A 21,279-nucleotide genomic window follows, 5' to 3' on the forward strand; every position below is an offset into this window, starting at 1 on the left:
AGGCTTTTAAAACACTCACTCACTCACTCGCTCATTTTTATTTCTGGGTGTTTCTCCAGTACGTACCTACTTATTGTTCTACTTACAGCCACGGATCTCATTCACGTATTTACTCACATACCCATTCATTCATTCATTCACACATTCACCCACTGATATTTTCTGTTAATTTCTTTAATCTCTATAAGTCTCATGTTTATCAGTTAAGTAATTTTCTCTTATCTCATCTTTTACTGTTAATTCTGCACTCTTCTGTGTTACTCCTCCTCTTCTTTTTTCTCCTCCTCCTCCTCCTCCCCCTCCATCTATCTTCCTCCTTCCTCCTCTTATCACACTCCTCCTCTCCGTTCATTGCCGGCGCCACAACCTTCAACCCCTTGACCTTGGACCTGCAGGGATTGAGGTCGATGCTCTCTCTCTCTCTCTGTCACACACACACACACACACACACACACACACACACACACACACACACACACACACACACACCTTATCGCCTGCTGCCACTTTTTTAAGCTCCCACAACTCTTTTTAGTAGTCTTGTCGTACTTTGCCCCTTGCTCACTGCCGCTGTAAGCTTAGATCTCCATTGCTTTTTTTTTTTCATTCTGATAATTTCTCTGTTTGCAGTCTTCAGCTCCCCACCATCTCAACCTACTTCACCTCCCCTCCTATTCTTGCTCCACATCCACCTCATCTCCCCTCTCCTGAGCCTCTTCCTTTACCCAGTCTTGTCACTTGGGCGCCTCGAAGCAGACCTGAATGTAAATATAGAACTGCATGCTGGCGCTTCCCGGCTAGTGACAAGCGCGTTACTGTGCTGAAAACTGCTCGTCATGTTACTCCCCATGGTTGTAGTGATCCCGTAACCTTCCAATGCACGAGAACACACGCACACACACAAGTACGCATGCGCTGACACACACACACACACACACACACACACACACACACACAGTCAACTCCTTTCATCACTCATTACCAAGATCAAAAGAAGACAAAAATATCGTAGATAATAGTAGTATATAGTAAAAGTAGCAGCAGCAATTATTATTTTTGTTGTTTTTATTGTTGTTGTTTCTGTTGTTCTTGCTGCTGCTATTGCCGTTGCTATTGTCATTGATGTAGATGATTTAACAAAAAAAAAAAAAAAAACAATTCGTGGGTGGAATGGGCGAGAGACTGAGTGGATTCTAAACCACATCACAAGCACCACTCCTTCCTAACGCAATCCACCCTGTATAAGAATGCCCTTATATATACATCTTTACGGGCATTTTGGAGGCGTTCACTGTATGCACTCGACACACACTTGACATGCATGGAAATAGGTCAAGAAGATCGTGAATTACTATGCAGGAAAGATTACAAGAAAGTGCCCAAGTTTTGAAATAGACGTGCATGGGTTTCGTTTTCCTCCTTGCGTCAAAATCCTCTTCAGTGATTCTAGCTGACAAAGAAAAGAAAATAATAAGAAAAGAATTTGTAGGCAGTGACAACTTCCAATAACTCCGCGAGCCGGTACAACCTCTGAGGGGAAACCTACTTCGTGTGACATGGTACCGGTATTGAGAGCCTGTTGAGACAGACCTCCCTCACATAGGTTTTCTTACCTCTGACTCTGATCCTTAAAATTGTTTCTCTGTGAGTTTGATTTCCATATATCATTTCCAAGCGCTTTAATGAGTTTGTGGAGTTTACCTTTGCATTCTTTATCAACCTTAGGATAAGAAAAAATAAGTACAAAACTTCATACAAACACAAACACACACACACACACACACACACACACACACACACACACACACACACACACACACACACACACACACGAATAATAAACAATAAGGCAACGAGTACCCATGTTGGTTTAGGACGTCCTTGTATCCTGACCTTCCTCTCACATCCCTATTTGCTCCCTTACCCCACACCACCACCAACTCCCATGTCAACACTCCCCAGCATCACCAAGTATTGCACCGAACGCCAACACCACCACCACCACCACTACCACCACCACCTCATAGTTTGTTTACTCTCGTGCAAGTCCTTCTGTGCCTCACTTGAAGAGTTTGGGCTAGAGCCGCCTCCTCCTCACCTCCTCTCCTCTGATCTACTCGTGCTATAATTACAGTTCTCATAATTTGGTACGTATCAGTGGGACTGTAGTAGTGCAGGATCTCATTATTTATGTTTTATTTATATAAACTACAAATAAAGCGATACTATGATAATGGTGTCGAGGGTTGCAACACGGACCAAAGTAGAAGATGCGAGACGCGTGAGGAGCATGGCCCGTCCCACCTTGCCCTGCCCTACATCACCCTGCCTGCAATGCCTCGCCAAGTTGCTCGTCTGCATTTATAAGTGAAGCGAGACTACTGGATGCTCTTGCTACTCCTGCAGCCTCTGGTGATAATGACTGGGTGATGGTGGTGCCACTTGCAGACCGGACGAGGGTGATGCGGGTGGGGGCAGAGAAGGAAAGAATGGGAGCAGGGGGAGAGTGTACGTGCATCCGTATTCTAGTACTGTTGGTTGTGAAATACTGAAACGTTTCCAAAACATTAACAAGCAACCTGAAGCCACGGCAGGCAACTCCCCTTCCCTCCCCAGCGCTCCCCGCCCTACCTCTCTTTTCCCAGCCAGCCACACTCCTCTCCCTCCCTCCCGGCCTGCAAGCCAGCCGGCAGCCACTGCCAGCCACACACATACCGCTCTCGCGCTTCCCTCCAGGGTCACTGGGTACTCGACCCCGTTATTATGAACACTAACCGGCGAGCAACACAGTGCCGTGACTCCGCTTATTTTGAGGCCTCCCTGAAACCTCTCACGGCCACTCTCGGCGGTGCATCGATTCGCACACTCAATCAGATGCCATGACAGGCCCCAGCGAGCGTCTGGTGGGAGTGGGGAAGGGGCAGCCACCACCATCAGTCTGGGGCGGGAAGCTTACCTGTGCTGCGTACTGTATGTGTGCACTCCATGACCGTACTACGTATATCGATCACGCTGCAGCTTCACGTCACGCTGCCGTCATGACAACTGATGCACCTCACATCTTTAACCCTCTGATTGCTGGGGACCACGTGGTTTCTCTACAACTCAGGTCTAAGCAAAATATTACAACGCTGACTAAAAGAAAACGATTTACTACTCAACTACTTCTTTTAGTGTTAGTGCTTTTGAAATGACATAAGATTTGCACGGAATCGTTTTCATTAAGGTTGAGGGAACGGTATAGCTTCCTAAAATCTTTTAAGTGGCCAATAGAGACAGCCACGCCCGTATTGTTCACTCATTAGGCCACTGTTGCTGTGCCTCTCTAGCGCCTGAGATCCCTATTGCGCTTCTGAATACATGATGCACGGGATTTTTCTGTGTTGAGTCTACCAGTCCTAGAGCAGTTTTGTTCCTCCTGCCTCCTTTCTTCGCCGGCCAATACAGTACAGGGCACAATCGTGGGTTGCTCCATCAGGCAATGAATTCACAGCTGTACTAGATACTGTGAACTGCGGCACGTGATGAGACAGTATTAAAACCAGTAATCTCTCTCTCTCTCTCTCTCTCTCTCTCTCTCTCTCTCTCTCTCTCTCTCTACTCTTTTCCAAGCCCTCGCTCTCCTCTACTCGCTTCCAGACCATCAGCATCCTCCATATCACTTTCAGAACCTTATCCTCCTCTCCCTTTCGAATTTAACTCCCTCTACGCTTTTTCCAGATCCTACTCCTCCTCCACTTCTTGCATATGTGTGCGTGGGAGGGGGGGGTTATTCCGTCTCCAAGGGATCTCTCGCGTTACCGACGTTTCTTATACCTTCCTACGTGCGTAACCACACGTACACACATCCACACCCACCAACACAGATAAAACTGCAAAGAGTTAGTACGTCTAAAACCACCAACGTTGCATTATATTTAGGAATGTGTACTAACTGAACATATTCTCTCTCTCTCTCTCTCTCTCTCTCTCTCTCTCTCTCTCTCTCTCTCTCTACAACAAGCTCATGCAAATAATCACAAACGACTCGAACAAAAAGAGGAGCTTTGTATATCATGTATATATTCAACAGATCAAGACGCCAAGGACACGCTGGTACTAATTTCTGAGAACATAAAAACCTGATTTAAATATTACGAGGCGAAGACACACAGCCAAAAACCCATCAACACTCACCCCCCCCCCACACACACACAGTCACACCCACACACACACACACACACACACACACACACACACACACACACACACACACACACACACACACACACACACACACACACACACACACACACACACACACACACACACACACACACACACACACACACACACACACACACACACACACACACACACACACACACACACACACACACACACACACACACACACACACACACACACACACACACACACACACACACACACACACACACACACACACACACACACACACACACACACACACACACACACACACATACTTCACCAACTAAAAACAGACAACAATAACAAACATGATATAAATAAAAAGTACTCTAACGCATTACATTATCTACAACACCTAAATCACATTTAAAAACACACAAGACAGAAAAACATACCACCACCATCACCACCACAACTAACTCTTCCGTAAGTAACTTCCTCCAGGTGATAAGAAGCTCAGAGTCACACGCACCGGAACATCTTTAATTGTCAGTCACGTACCTAGAGTCTCGTCTTGCTCGCTGTGGCGGGACGAGAACGTGGAGGTGTATAAAGGAGTTTAGAAAAGGACGGAGTAAAGATAAAGGGAGAGGATGTAAGGGAGATTAAATGGGTAAAAGGAAGAGATTAACGAGAAAGACGGAGCGAGTGAGGTGGTGGTGTTTGAGTAATGTTTGGATGTAAAGGAAAATACCAGTGATAGGGAATACCAATGAGAGAGAGAGAGAGAGAGAGAGAGAGAGAGAGAGAGAGAGAGAGAGAGAGAGAGAGAGAGAGAGAGAGAGAGAGAGAGAGAGAGAGAGAGAGAGAGAGAGAGAGAGAGAGAGAGAGAGAGAGAGAGAGAGAGAGAGAGAGAGAGAGAGAGAGAGAGAGAGAGAGAGAGAGAGAGAGAGAGAGAGAGAGAGAGAGAGAGAGAGAGAGAGAGAGTGTGTGTGTGTGTGTGTGTGTGTGTGTGTGTGTGTGTGTGTTTCACTGTTTGATCTGTTGCAGTCTCTGACGAGACAGCCAGACGTTACCCTACGGAACGAGCTCAGAGCTCATTATTTCCGATCTTCGGATAGGCCTGAGACCAGGCACACACCACACACCGGGACAACAAGGTCACAACTCCTCGATTTACATCCCGTACCTACTCACTGCTAGGTGAACAGGGGCCACACGTGAAAGGAAACACACCCAAATATCTCCACCCGGCCGGGGAATCGAACCCCGGTCCTCTGGCTTGTGAAGCCAGCGCTCTAAATACTGAGCTACCGGGCGTGTGTGTGTGTGTGTGTGTGTGTGTGTGTGTGTGTGTGTGTGTGTGTGTGTGTGTGTGTGTGTGTGTGTGTGTGTGTGTGTGTGTGTGTGTGTGTGTGTGTGTGTGTGTGTGTGTGTGTGTGTGTGTGTGTGGTTGTGTGTGTGTGTGTGTGTGTGTGTGTGTGTGTGTGTGTGTGTGTGTGTGTGTGTGTGTGTGTGTTCATCATATTAATAAACAAAACACGTAATACGCACACAACATTCATTATTCCTCACACCTCAGATGTTATTTTCTTCTTCCTCCTCCTCCTCCTCCTCCTCCTCCTCCTCCTCCTCCTCCTCCTCCTCCTCCTCCTCCTCCTCCTCCTCCTCCTCTTCCTTTTCCTCTTTCCTCCTCCTCCTCCGTGCTGAATTTAGAACTAACGTAGAAGTTGGTTCTGAATTCAGCTCGAGTGACCACCGGACGATTACATTCAGTATTAAAACAAATAAGATCCTTCCAAGTAAAAGTAAATAATAACTACCTGACTTTCACTGGGTAAATTTTGGAAAACCCGGAAAAATTTTGTCTGAAAGCGATTGGAGCCAATTTTCAAGTATAAATTGTATAAACGAAGAGTGGAAAATACTTACCCATAAATTTGACTAGCTGTAAAATCCTCTGTTCCACTGTGAAATAGGTGTTCAATCGTCAACAATATGGCGAAATGGTAGAACTCAGAAATAAAAAAAAAAACCTTGTCTCTCCGCTAGAAAACGAACCTAACGAAAATATAAAATAACTCAAAACGAAAGAGACAAAACCGATCATAATAAACTGGGACGCCATACTAAAAAAAACTTATCAGAGAAAGCAAAAAGAATTATTAACTCCATATTGCAAACAGAAGTAAGTGAAATCCTATAGAATTTTTTAGTTACATCAGAAAAAAAAAAAAAGTATTGGCTTCAGTGGCAGGTAAGCTAATGGAGACAGTTTTGAGAGATGAAGCTGTAGCATTCTTAGAAAGTAATAGCATAATTTACGAATCACAACATGGATTTAGAAACAAGCGGTCATGTTTAACTAATCTACTTGACTTTTTCCATGACATAATTTATATAATTTGTACAACACCAGAGCGACCGATATTATATAACTAGATTTCCAAAAGGTTTTTGACAAAGTTCCACATAAACGTCTCATCAATAAAGTAAAAGCACACGGTATAACTGGTGACATCGAAGCATAGATTGAGGATTGGCTGTCAGACCGTAAACGAATAGTGATTAATTGTTCAATCTTAAGAGTGGATTAACGTAAGCAGTTCTTCAAGGAATCAGTTCTGGGACCTATTCTTTTTATATATTAATGACATCGACGAAGGAATAAATTCTAAGCTATCAAAATTCACGGATGACACAAAAACTGCAAACAAGATAGACTCGGAAAATGAAAGACAAATTTTGCAAGGTGATATAGATACTCTCATCGAATTGTCAAATAAGTGGCAAATGAAATTCAATATAGATAAATGCCACGTGTTACACATAGGAAATCAAAATCCTCAGGCGACATACAAGATAAACAATACATCCATGACGAGTGTGGATAAAGAAAAAGTTCTTGGCGTCATAGTTTCAGAGGACCTCAAGCCAAGCAAACAATGTGCCGGTCATTAAAATTGCAGATAAATTAGTTGGTTTCATTGGAAGAATTTTTACTTTCAAATCCAAGAAAATAATATCAACATTATATAACTTGCTAGTGCGTCCACATCTCGAATACAATGTTCAGTTTTGGTCACCTTATTACAAAAAAAAAAAAAAAAAAAAAATAACGAGAAATTAGAAAAAAAATATGATCCTAAGGCTGCGAAACAAAATCCTACGAGGAACGCCTTAAAGAACTAAATAGATTTTTTCTTGAGAAGCTGAGAGTAAGAGATGACCTTATTACGCTTTTCAAAATTTTCAATGGCTTCACAAGTTTGAAACATTGAGAAATGCGTATCGGTCGACCGGTCAAATGTCACCAGAAACAATGGTTTTAAGATTGTGGGTAAGCATTTTATAACAAATGGATCCAAACACATTTGCTTTAATCGCATAGCAAATAAATGGAATGGTCTGCCGTCAAATGTCTTTAACTCAGGTACTATCGAAATATTCAAAGTTAGCCTTGATAAATACTTCAAGGCTAATCCCTGGTTGTCACTATTCATCTCCGAATAACTTAAACTTTTTCTGATCTCCTGGGCCTCTGATCGTGCTCAAAATTGCCCGTTAGCTTTAATTACTCTCATCCTCTGTACATGACGCAGTTAGCTCGGAGTCAACAATCACTTTTTTTTTATGTATGGCCTATAGTGCCTGTAGGTTTACTCGAAGAGTATGGGAAGTGCTGTCCAACTTCAACTCATTAGCGGCGCAGGCAATTTTATTTATAGTAGTACCCATATTAGGGGCCATATCTCCACCTAAGCGCATCTTTGGTGGAAAGCAATTACACCTTCACCTAAAACCTGGGTATCATGGTGGCAAGTAGGTAACTATAAACCACTCGACAAATGACAAAGTTTCAAGGCGGTAAGTGATGGGATTCGAATCTACGCATGGACGTCGGCCCGATCTCACGCTCAGCACCTTATCCACTACGCCATCACCTCCATACTTCTACTTTTGCTCTCGATCTGTGAAGGGCTGTGGATTGTCGAGAGCCCTGACCGTTGGTGACCATCATCGGGATTTTAGGTACCAGGGATCACCACTGTGTAGGGTAACTATACAGTGTGATGTGCCCTGTAAAGGGAAGTGCACTTTTACAGTGGTTGTACGGAGCTAGGGCCTGATTGACTGCTGCCTCTCTCGCAAGCCAGGTAAGGCTGCCACACCAGCTTCTTGACTCAACACTGTGTCTACATACACTCTACACAACACTGATCACACGAACAGATAGCCCAAAGTTACAGTCACCACTACTACTCTCGACCTATGACTGGCTGTGTTTGGAGAGGGCCTTGTCAACTATTGATCACCATCGGAAACTAAAGTACCAGGGATCAATGTTGCAAGGGGAAACCAGCTTAGGGCGTCCCTACAGGGAAAGTATGCTATCTCAGTGGACTGAACTCAGCTGGGGCCTGATTGACTGCTGCCTCCCTAGAAAGCGGCAGGCAAAGCTGCCGCTTCAACATACACATTGTGCATCCACGTACACATTTTTTTTTTTTCATGGAAGAGAGGAGAACTGACCAAGGGCAATAAAAATATAAAGAAAAAAATCACTCGATTGTCAATGCACAATGCAAACCAACATTACATTTACCAAACTGTAACACCTTCCCCCACAAATACTAATAGTCAGACGAAGATTACATATTTTCTTCTCAACTCTCTAATGAAATTCCATGTTTTTTTTTCCTGCCAGCCTTGGCTGGAGGGAGGGGTGGGTGGGGAGGAGCCTTCTGCTTTGCTGTCATGTCTCTATCACTGGTATTTAGTAGATAGTCTCAACAAACAGCCTAGTAAGGACCTCAGGATCTGTTGCTGTTTGCCTTCCTTTGTATTCCTTTGTATTCCTCCTCCTCCTACTCCTCCTCCTCCACCTCTTTCTCCTCTTCCTAAAAGTAAGAGTGAACTGCAGCAGTGTTGTTGTCCCTCCTCTGACCTTGACACGTGTAGTTGATGGGTAGTCGTGTGGGAAGGGAGAGAGGATGGGCCGCGAGGGAGAGTGAGGGAAGGGAGAAGGATTCACTGTGGGAGATCATACAGTAAAAACACACATTGGGGGGGGAGTAGAGTGATACATAAGGAAAGGGAGGGAGTGGGGAGATGCTTAGGGAGAGAAAGGGAGAGAGTCATGAAGGGAAGTGAGGCAAGGGAGAGGAAGGGTGAGGGAGAGTTAATCATTCATCTTCCTTATGGCAACAACAATGGGGTTATACAGTATAGTGTCATTGAAGGGGAGGGGAAGGTGGAGTCAGTGGTTCATATCAAGTGTGTGTGTGTGTGTGTGTGTGTGTGTGTGTGTGTGTGTGTGTGTGTGTGTGTGTGTGTGTGTGTGTGTGTGTTATGCAGCAACACCCCCCCTCCTCTCCCCCACCTCTCTCTCTCTCTCTCTCTCTCTCTCTCTCTCTCTCTCTCTCTCTCTCTCTCTCTCTCTCTCTCTCTCTCTCTCTCTCTCTCTCTCTCTCTCTCATGTATCGCTATCTTTACCTGTATCTTCCCTTAATTCCTGTTCTTTCTTTCTGAGTATACATGTTTCCGTAATTGTATGTATGGGAAACACAACACTGTCTCTGTCTTATCTTTCATCGTTTCTCTATCTCACTCTTTATTCTTCACATCCCGTTTATCTTGTGCGTCTTGCATTTTTCATTCGCTAATCAGGTGTTTCCTGCTGCACCTCACCTGCAGCCTGCTTTCTGAATGCATTGACGCAGCTATGTAATTTCTCTACGCTCTTTTATCTTTATGACGACTATTTTGTTATCACTTACAATTGCAGAGAAAACGTGATTCTTTTCATTGAATACTAATGTACTCAACTAATGTAGACTGAACCATTATTGACTGTAAGGAAAAATCAAACTCGTAACGAAACTAAGAAAACAAATGGAGTGTTGCTTTGAAAAAAATGACGATGATAATAGAGATAGTAACATAATAATGACAATAACAATAGTAATAATGGTGTAACAATGGAAAAAAATGATAAATAAGAATATCAACATCAACATCAACAAAAAATATCTTAAAAACACAGATAAAGCAGCGTCACCATGTAGATCAGCTCACTTGACACTCGACACAAGGCGCCTTTCATGAACGCGAGTATGGCAGAAATTAGTGAAGGTTTAGTGACGGAGCATGACGAAAGGGTGTCTACTTGAAAGCGTCCAGTGACCAAGAAGCAGGAAAATTAGATGAACAGACTCTTGTTAAGTTTTTGTGTGGAGAAAAAAAAAAGAAGAAAATAACTTCAGCTGATCGAGATACGGCGTCACAACAAGGTCATATGTCGCTGAAAGGATGAGAAGGGTAAGTGAAGGTTGGGTAAGAATCTCGTTAATACTCTCGTCAGGAAGGCAATCAGGATGTTAATGGTGAAGTCTTTGCGTAATGATATGTAAATTAAGATGTTTTTTTTCATGGTATCAGGGTATGGTAATGAAGGTTCAGATTCTATTTTTAGTAATTACAAGAAAGTCAGTGTTAGTGATGAAGTCATTAACTAGCTAGATTCGTGTTGGTTGATTTATTTTTTGGTGAAAAGAGTATTTTTCTTGTCTTCTGTAAAATGTATAAAGTTCTGGTGAAGTCATTACCAAGACTTAATGACGATGTGTTAACCAAGTTGCTTTATTATCATTATCTATTCGCTTTTCTATTTACATCTTTTTGTCTTAAGAAGATCAGCCAAGAGAAGATAAGGAATATTCATGATCTCGCTTTCAAAAAAAATTGCATAGATTATAAAGGAAAGCCAATACAATTTATATTTTCTTCATTTATTGATTTATAAATATATTCTGTTTTATGCGCGTACTACACTCTACATCAGGGGTTCTCAACCTTTTTAATCTTATGTACCCCTCGAAGGCTTTCAGTATTGATCACGTACCCCTTTCCCACAATGCAGCGTCAGGAAGGGTAAGAATAAATGCATGGTTTATTGACTTAGTTTATTAAGTTTAATTTGTGATATATATGTGGAGCAGACAAAATTTTTAATTGATATTAGTATGTTTCTATGAGGTAGTGTCGATAGGAACTTGTACCTCACAGGGAGACACTATATGTGACTAACATGCAATGCATTTACCAAAAAGGAACTATATCAGACAATTTTCGATCATTATGGCAGTGAACTAGTGTTGCTTGCAGCTAGTTCTAACTTGTAACTAGTGATAGTGATAAATAAGTCACTGTGCGTGTAAATAACATATAAAATAATAAATCGGAACAAATATTATAGGTTTGCAAGGTTGTGTGGCAACTGCAATCCAAGAGAACTTCCTTTCAAGTAATATAACTCCAAGAGTTTCCTTGTTAACGTTGTTAACGTATCCTGGTTCTAGTGAAGGACACATCCAGCCTAGCACAAGTAGGCCACATTGTATACTATAAACAAATTTGTAGTTATTCAAAGCTGAAGTATTTTGAGAAAGCTGCCACGTACCCCTAAAATTTCTCTGAAGTACCCCTGGGGATACGCGTACCCCAGGTTGAGAACCCCTGCTCTACATTTTCGACCACGAGGTATTTGTGGGTAAAGACTGATTGACTGATTGGTATTTCTCAGCACCGAAAAAAAAAAAAAAAACGTGATGGAGAGAGATACCTTCGTCTTACTACAACACAAGAACTGGCCAGCACAACATCCGGACTGTTACCTAATGTTCATGAGACTTCCCGTGATAAGTAAATAAAAATACCATAACAACACTCGTACGTTTCCGTTCGTCTTTTCCATGAAGCGGGAAAGTGACTGCCATACACACATACAACACACACACACACACACACACCACACCACACCACACCACACCACACCACAACACAACACACACCGCGTAGAACAGTGGTTAACACGCTCGGCTCACAACTGAGAGGGACCGAGTTCGAATAACGCGCACACACACACACACACACACACACACACACACACACACACACACACACACGCAATACAGTATAGTAGCACTTGCTTTTCAGCTTTATTGTTGGCGTAGTAATCCTACTTAAATAACTACATTGGGATATATTAGTGTTGCTTCCCGTGAGTTTTACATCGAAGCGAGAAAAATGTAAGATGAAAGTACACGAAGCAACTCAAGAAAATCCTAAGTTTTCTTCATGTATCAGCAGGTCTTCAAGAGCTTAATTGATATTTTTCTCCGAATAGCATCACTACATGCATTTAAGGAAGAACGATGAAAGAATCTTTTATATCTTTATTTCTTGCCTGGCTTCCTCAGCATACTCAGCATTATCTTCCATCCTCTTCTACATTTCACCTTATCTGCAACTGTCGGCTTCTGTTACCTCAGGTATGTCAACAACTCAATTCAGAACTCTATCACGTCCCTCTTCAAAAACTTTATATAATGTTCTCCTGGACCAAGTAACCAATTTATTTTCCAATTCCTTATGAGTGACCAATCCCTCTTTACTCATTTTCTTCAGATCCCTTTATTCTTCCTGCCTTTACCACTTGTCCTTCTCACTCTCCAATTCCTCTTCCATTTTCCTCCTGCCTCCTTCAATCCATCGGAGATTGAATGTTGCAATTAAACCCTACGGACAAAACACACCGATTTAATTACCTGATCAACTCTTGATTTTGTTGCAATTTTTTTTCCATTGCAGTTTAAATTTACTAGTAAAAAAGAATATGGTACTTGTGGTTCTGATTCACGTTTTTTGCGTGCTGGTGTTTTGTTGAGTTAATCTTATCAGTGTGTGTGTGTGTGTGTGTGTGTGTGTGTGTGTGTGTGTGTGTGTGTGTGTGTGTGTGTGTGTGTTTAAGTGCGTGCATGTGTTTAAGTGTGTGTGGGGGATCAATCTTCATTCTTTACCTATCTTATCTTTCACTTTCACTTCCTCTTCTTGTTCCTCCTCCTTCCCCCTCCTTCTCCTCTTCTAACTCCTCTTCCTCCTCCAATTTACCACCTATTTCCACAGCTCTGTATCATGAAAATAGATAGATAAGCGAGCAAAGCAGAGAGAGAGAGAGAGAGAGAGAGAGAGAGAGAGAGAGAGAGAGAGAGAGAGAGAGAGAGCTACAACTACTCAAGATTCAAGTAGCAACGTCCTGTCCCTATTCTAACCTTCCCCCCCCATACTCTCTCTCTCTCTCTCTCTCTCTCTCTCTCTCTCTCTCTCTCTCTCTCTCTCTCTCTCTCTCTCTTAGCCACCTGACTTGGCAAGCTCGTATCTGAAACACATGCTTGAGAAAGAGAAAAGATAAAAGAGGAAAAAATAGCAAGATAGAAAGAAAACAAAAAACACAGGAAAAAAAGTAAGAATATTCATCCTAGAAAATATATAGATAGATGGATAGAAAAATAGATAGATAGATAGATAAGTAGGTAGATAGATAGAGGTGGCAGAGGCAGCAGCAGCAACACCAACAGTAGTAGTAGTAGTAGTAGTAGTAGTAGTAGTAGTAGTAGTAGTAGTGCAAAAATAATGATTCCAATACTTAAAATCTGTAATGCGTTGTAATGCGGAGGAGAATAGTGTGAGGAGAACCAGCATAAGAATAACCAAGAAAGAGTGACATGCATCCCACTGGCTGTTCCCTAGATAAGCCTAATCAACACATACAAGACGCATCTGACGCACAGGTAAGACTGAGCTGGTGACCGAAATTCTGCACCACCATCACCATACACTATTATACACCACCACCACCACCACCAACACCACCACCACCACCACCACCACCACTAGACACTTCTCTCTTTAACTCCTTCTCTTTCTCCTCCTCCATCCGTGCCTTCACGAAACACAGTCGAAGCATATAAAGTAAATATAGGTGTGTGTGTGTGTGTGTGTGTGTGTGTGTGTGTGTGTGTGTGTGTGTGTGTGTGTGTGTGTGTGTGTGTGTGTGTGTGTGTGTGTGTGTGTGTGTGTGTGTGTGTGTGTGTGTGTGTGTGTGTGTGTCTGTCTGTCTGTCTGTCTGTCTGTCTGTCTGTCTGTCTGTCTGTCTGTCTGTCTGTCTGTCTGTCTGTCTGTCTGTCTGTCTGTCTGTCTGTCTGTCTGTCTGTCTGTCTGTCTGTCTGTCTGTCTGTCTGTCTGTCTGTCTGTCTGTCTATGTGTGTGTGTGTGTGTGTGTGTGTGTGTGTGTGTGTGTGTGTGTGTGTGTGTGTGTGTGTGTGTGTGTGTGTGTGTGTGTGTGTGTGTGTGTGTGTGTGTGTGTGTGTGTGTGTTCGTGTAGGTATGATTGCCAAGATAGAATTAGATGTGTATTCCTATCTCAATTTTCAGATGTAAGAGATCAAGCCAGACAGAGACAGACGAGCACGTGCTTACACGCACGCACGCACGCACGCACGCACGCACGCACACACACACACACACACACACACACACACACACACACACACACACACACACACACACACACCCGGTAGCTCAGTGGTTAGAGCGCTGGCTTCACAAGCCAGAGGACCGGGGTTCGATTCCCCGGCCGGGTGGAGATATTTGGGTGTGTCTCCGTGTCTCCTTTCACGTGTAGCCCCTGTTCACCTAGCAGTGAGTAGGTACGGGATGTAAATCGAGGAGTTGTGACCTTGTTGTCCCGGTGTGTGGTGTGTGCCTGGTCTCAGGCCTATCCGAAGATCGGAAATAATGAGCTCTGAGCTCGTTCCGTAGGGTAACGTCTGGCTGTCTCGTCAGAGACTGCAGCAGATCAAACAGTGAAACACACACACACACACACACACACACACACACACACACACACGTAGTCTGTAAATCAAATAATATCCCATTTATCATTTTTTTAAAGCAGACTACCTCCTCGTCCTCCTCCTCCTCCACCGCCTCTTCCTCCACATCCTCATTGTACGCGAACAATTTCATACGCCATTTCTACGTGTCTACCTCCCACTTCCCTCCTCTCCTCTCCTCTCTTCTCCTGTCCTCTTCTCTGTCTTGCTTAAGAGACGAATTAATCTTAGCCAGTAAGTGCGTCAGACAGTCAGTCATCCCTGCAATAAACCCAAGGCCAGTTCAGATTCAGACGCGAAAGGAAGCATAACGTCACATGTCATTCCTCCAATAGTAGCGGCGCATGGCAGGGTCACCGCTGGGAGAAACGTGAGGTACTGCACGTGGGAGAAAGGGAGAAAGTGCGGTTGTGAGAGGAGGGAAAAAAAGAAAGTACGGTGACGTGGAGAAATGGAGGAAGAGAGTCGTTAGTTGAAGAAGGGTGGAAGTAAAGAGAGACGCTTTGAGGTGCTGAAGAAGGACCGATTTATGTGGTAGTCACTTTCTCGTTTCATGGAAAAGACGAGCGTAAACGTGAGTGTTTTGTTGAGGGAAGCTTTTTTCAATTATCATGGAAAATCTCATAAGATTCATGATAATTGCAATTCAAGGGATTAAATTACTCCAATCAATTGAACATGTATATATTTTTTTTATGCAAGAGGGAGACTAGCCAAGGGCAACTAAAGATAAAAATAAAAAGGCCCATTTGAAATGCAAGTTCCTAAAAGAATGATAAAGAATTAGCCGAAAGGCAGGGACAAATGTCTTGAAACCGTCCTCTTGAAAGAAGTCAAGTCGTAGGAAGATGGAAATACCGAAGTAGGCATGAGTTCCAAAGTTTACCAAGGAAAGGTATGAATGATTGGGAATACTGGTTAACTCTTGTATTAGAGAATTTGACAAAATAGAGATGAGAGGAAGAAGAAAGCCTTGTGCAGGAGGCCGCAGGAGGAGGGGAGGCATGGAGGTAGCAAGATCAGTAAAGCAGTTAGCATGAAAATAACGGTAAAAGATAGAAAGAAATGCAATATTTCGGCGGTGAGAAGGAAGTTGAAGACAGGTCAAGAAGGTCATTAATGAATAATAGAAAGAGAGTGGGTGACAGGACACCACTATTAATAGATTTAGGAGAAGAGCAGTGGCCGTCTATCACGGCTGCAATAGAACGGTTGGAAAGGAAACTTGAGATGAAGTTGCAGAGAGAAGGATAGAAACCGTAGGAGAGTAGTTTTGAGATCAAAGCTTTGTGCCAGACTCTATCAAAAACTTTTGATATGTCTAACACAGCAGCAAAAGTTTCACCAAAATCTCTAAAAGAGGATGACCAAGACTCAGTAAGGAACGCCAGATTATCACCAGTAGAGCAACGCTGACGGAAGCCATACTGGCGATCAGATAGAAGATTGTAAAGTGACAGATGTTTAAGAATCTTCCTATTGAGGAAAGATTCAAAAGGTTTAGACGAGCAAGAGATTAAAGCTATAGGACGGTAGTTTGAGGGATTAGAACGGTCACCCTTTTTAGGAACAGGCTGAATGTAGGCAAGGTTCCAGCAAGAAGGAAAGGTAGAAGTTGATAGACATAACTGAAAGAGTTTGGCCAGGTAAGGTACAAGCACAGAACAGTTTTTGAGAACAATAGGAGGGACCCCATCAGCCTTCCGAGGGTATAGGCCAGCGAGGGCATGGAAAACATTATTACGAAGAACTTTGACTGAAGGCATGAAATAGTCAGAAGGAAGAGGAGATGGGGGATGGCACAAGCCCAGAATCATTTAAGGTGGAGTTTTTAGCAATGGTTTAAAAATCGGTAGATAAATCGTTTGTCATTCTATTTATTTTTTTTTTTTTTGTTTATCTGTCTGTCTGCGTTTATATGTCTGTTTTTCTCTCTGTAGTATGTATGCATGTATGTAGAAAGGTAGGCATGCATTTATGTACAAATATGTATGTATGCATATCCTCTTAGGAGGTGAGTAGGCAGTGAAGAGAGAATTTCCCTCCTCTTTCCTCACCTCCTATAACAGTCCCCGTGTCCAGCTGAGGGAGGCGCCACGCAAGACCTGTCTCCTGCGACCACTTCATCACCGTCAGGCACCAGTTAGCCCTGTCACTCACGCCCCGGGAGACACTGGATACCAAGGGGAGATGGGAGGGAGAGAGGAAGGGAAGGGGGGAGGGAATGGCAGAGAAAATGTCATATGATCTTCAAATTTCCAAGAAGTGTTTCCCATGTGGTTATTTTTTTTTTTCATGCAATATTCTGACCTCGTTCTCTTTATGGTTGCCTTCATCTTTCGTCTCTTCCTTTCAATCTACCCCTTCATCTTGTTCTCCACGTCGTTAGTGTTCCATTTTTTCTTTCTGTCATTATTTTCTGCATTTCTTTTCTTTTATCCTTGCCTCTCACTCTTTCGTTCATCCATTCCTTTATTCCTTACATTATCCGCTAAAGTACGTCATATTCCCTTTTTTTTTTTTCAGCCACTCTCCATGATTTTCCTCCTCCTCTTCTTCCTGTTGCTCCTCCTCCTCCTTCTCTTACTCCTCTCTCTCTTCCTCATTTTACTTTTCTTTCTCTCTTTACTCCCTTCCTTTACTATATACTCTATCTTACACACACACACACACACACACACACACACACACACACACACACACACACACACACACACACACACACACACACACACACTGTTCCTCACTCGCCAAACTTAGATTTCCCCACCCTCCTTCCCCTGAAATTCCCCTTCCCCCTCTCACCCTCAGATTCCCTTTCCCCCTCTCCTCCCACACACTCTCCCTCTACACGCGCGCCTCATCAATTTGCCTGTGGGGGGCGTTGGTCATGTGAGCCAGACAGACAGACAGGCGAAGGAAAAATTATTATGTTAGTATAATGAAAGTATTGAGGTTAGAAGTGTTTCGTTTTCACTGTCATAGTCATCATTATCACAATCATTATCTAATATCAGGCAGCAGATGGGAATGATTGTGTGGAATTAAAGGCATAGAAGTGGAAATGTCTGCCAGTGCTATTCGTCGAGAACATAGAAAAAGAAAGCAGAATAAGTAAATAAAGAAATCTACTGTACTGTGATCACCATTATCAGCATCATCTTACCGTTATCGCAGTCTTATTAGAGTTTCATCTCACAATATCGATATAATGGATAATAAAAAGAAGATGAAACAAAAAAGAAAAAAAGACTCATACCTCAAATTAGTCCAAGTGAATCATATGTGAAAAATAATAACATCAAAAAGAGCATTATATAACACAAAAGTATATTCTACTCTGATTAAATCCTAATGGAACGCACAGCTAAAACGTAACCTCTAAGGAACGTAAGGTCGTTAGTAGAAGAGGAAGATGAAGAAGAAGAAAAAAAAAAAATCCAAATTTGCAACACAGAAAAAAACCCGATTATTTACCATCAAACTGCGACAGTGACACACACACACACACACACACACACACACACACACACACACACACATTCTCTCTCTCTCTCTCTCTCTCTGTCCTTTATATTCCCGTGGCATCAGTCCCTGGATGGCCGCCAGAGGGAACGAGGGATGCAGGAAAGGCGGCGAAGTGATGTAGGGGAAAAAAACAAAAGATGAAAATATAAAAGAAAAGGGAAAAAAGTTGAACGCAGTAGATTCTTTGTTAATTTCATAAAGTATTTAATTACATTTTTTTTATGTATTTTTTCCGGATTTTGATTCCTTATTTCTTTATATTTTCCTGTAGCTGATTTTATCTCAGTTTCCTGCCTCTTCTTCTTCTTCTTCTTTGGTCTTGATTTATATTTCTTTTTATATCAACGTTCAGGAACTTTCTATTCATTTCTCGGTATCTTTATCAGCGTCCCTGCATAGTTTTGTTTCTTTCGTTTTATTGTCTATATGCCTTTCAATTTTTATCTATTTACTTTTTTCTCTCTTACTATTTCTCTTTCACCTTATCTTGTCCTTCATAACCCAGCCAACATCCCTTCCACGAGCTATATCAACCAACATCACTGCCAACACACCCACGCCCCTCACCCACCCTCACCCAACTCGCGCCTCCCACCAGACACCCATCATCATCACCCAGGCACCCGCTTTCCACCCACCTCCCTTCCTCACTCCCTCCCTTCATCCTCCACACTGGCATGTCCTTCCATCCACCCTTCCTTCCACTTGCATTTCTGTTTCACCTTTTCCTATCTTCCTCTTGCCCTCTTTCATTCCTCTTCCGCTGTTTTATATTCTCTTTCCTGCTTCTTCCATCCTATTTACTTTCTCCTTCCTCTTTCTTCTGCATCTCTCCATTTTCTTCGATTTTTTTTTTCCTACTCTCTTTCACAGTTGGCACTATTTGGCTTTTTGGTCGATAAATGATTTCATGATAAAGCCAAGTCTCTCTCTCTCTCTCTCTCTCTCTCTCTCTCTCTCTCTCTCTCTCTCTCTCTCTCTCTCTCTGGTATTAACTTGATCTCCAGATGCCCTCTAATACTTGGAATAACAAAGTATGCATTTCCTTGATAATACAGGGACGAGAATAAGTATTGTTTCGCCATGTAAGTTATGGACACGGAAAGCTGGCTGTCGCTGGTATCGTGCGTGCATTACGTTGTCTTGGAGTTTGACCTCCCGACTGCAGCAGTGCGGTGTGGCCCGGGGACAGAAGCTACGTAGAGTAAGAAGAAATAGTGTTGTCTTGAGGGATGAGGGCGAATGATATTCCTCTGCATGTTTTCTTTGGTACAACTGATGATCAAACAGCTAAAAGTGTGAGGAAAATGAGAGTTGATGTGTCTCTTTATCAATAGTGGCAGCTGGCGAGAGAAAGCATTCCTCTGGTATAGTCTTCGGTAAGAGTAATCAAAGCAGAAGTGAGAAGAAAATTAAGTGTGGTATTCCTCTATCTTCAACCTAACTGTCTTGACATTTGGGCAACCACAACAAAACCTGAACAATTACTATTAACAATAGCAAAACCAAATAAACTTCAGGTGCTATCCCGGCAGGGAAGTAAGAAATAAATACAAATCCATTGTACCAAATATTGAATTTCCCCCACACACTACCAGAAAAGAATATTTCTGTATGTTCGTTTCTTTTCAGCGTGTAGTCATGCCATGTAGTTTACTGTCGACGAAAGTGCAGACGAAAGAGTGTGTGTGTGTGTGTGTGTGTGTGTGTGTGTGTGTGTGTGTGTGTGTGTGTGTGTGTGTGTGTGTGTGTGTGTGTGTGTGTGTGTGTGTGTGTGTGTGTGTGTGTGTGTGTGTGTGAGATGAAGCGCTCAACAAATTATCGGTTTTCAGAGTTGACGAAAAAACGTGTGTTGGTATGACGGCACCTTGGCGCATTTTTCCCCATCAGACAGGTTACAATTCTCGTGAACTTAAAAACCTCGCGAACACAAAACAACACAAAACAAAATCAAAGCAAAATAAAAACAAAACATTAAAACACTACTAAAGAGCAACACTACCATCATGCACACTACCACACCAACACTCACCACCATCATCACCGCCACTGTATAGTTGCTTCCAGGAAGAAGCCTCCAAAGAACACGCACACACGCACACCTGAGCAGCCCCGCACACCTGCCCGGGAGAGGGGACTGGTATCCATATATGAAGCGTCTGCAAGAAAAAAAAAGGGATAATTAGGTAATGAGACTGATAATTGAGGCACAAAGAAGGCAGTAGAGGAGAGTGAAGGATACAGGACAGGTCTGATAGGCTGATGGGAGGCGAGGAGTGTGGTGGTGGTGGTGGTGGTGGTGGTGGTGATGATAACAATGCTGGTGCTGTTGATGATGATGACGGTGATGATAATAAGGAATAAAAAGGTCAGGAAAATGTTAAATCAGTGAGAGGTAATAGACGAACAGAAATAGTCACTACTCTTATGCTAGTAATGATAACAACGATGATGACGATAGTGATGATAGTGACAGCGATCAGGATATTCAGGACGATGATAATGACGATGATGATAGAAACATTGACTAAGAAAAAAGAAAAAAAAAACATACAAAAAATTGAAAATAAATATAGGAGACTCCACTTGTGTTATTGAGCCACTAGCCCTTCACATGATGGAAGCTTCCACAGCCTCGCCCAGTCAAGTGAAGTGAGGGGCGTATCCCAGAGTATTGCAACATATAAGGCGAAGCACACTATTTTTTCTTCCAAGACACGTGCACGAGTTGACGCAAGTAAAAACACTGCAGATATAATGTAATCCTTGCTGAAGGGCTCTCGGGAACACGAAGAGAGAGAGAGAGAGAGAGAGAGAGAGAGAGAGAGAGAGAGAGAGAGAGAGAGAGAGAGTAGGGGAC

At 42.8% G+C, this 21,279-nt stretch overlaps 1 protein-coding gene across 1 annotated transcript in view; it reads left to right on the forward strand.

The window, feature by feature from the left end:
* Nucleotides 1–2,879: 2,879 nt before the first annotated feature.
* Nucleotides 2,880–21,279, forward strand: part of LOC123511038 — a 35,061-nt gene continuing 16,661 nt past the window's right edge. Inside the window, exons 1-3 of the mRNA XM_045266654.1 lie at nucleotides 2,880–3,089; nucleotides 18,925–19,094; nucleotides 19,757–19,798. Coding sequence (XP_045122589.1) covers nucleotides 2,880–3,089; nucleotides 18,925–19,094; nucleotides 19,757–19,798 — 422 coding nt within the window. The remainder of the gene's footprint in view (nucleotides 3,090–18,924; nucleotides 19,095–19,756; nucleotides 19,799–21,279) is intronic.

Source organism: Portunus trituberculatus, chromosome 31, assembly GCF_017591435.1.
Source record: "Portunus trituberculatus isolate SZX2019 chromosome 31, ASM1759143v1, whole genome shotgun sequence".
Lineage (NCBI taxonomy): Eukaryota > Metazoa > Arthropoda > Malacostraca > Decapoda > Portunidae > Portunus > Portunus trituberculatus.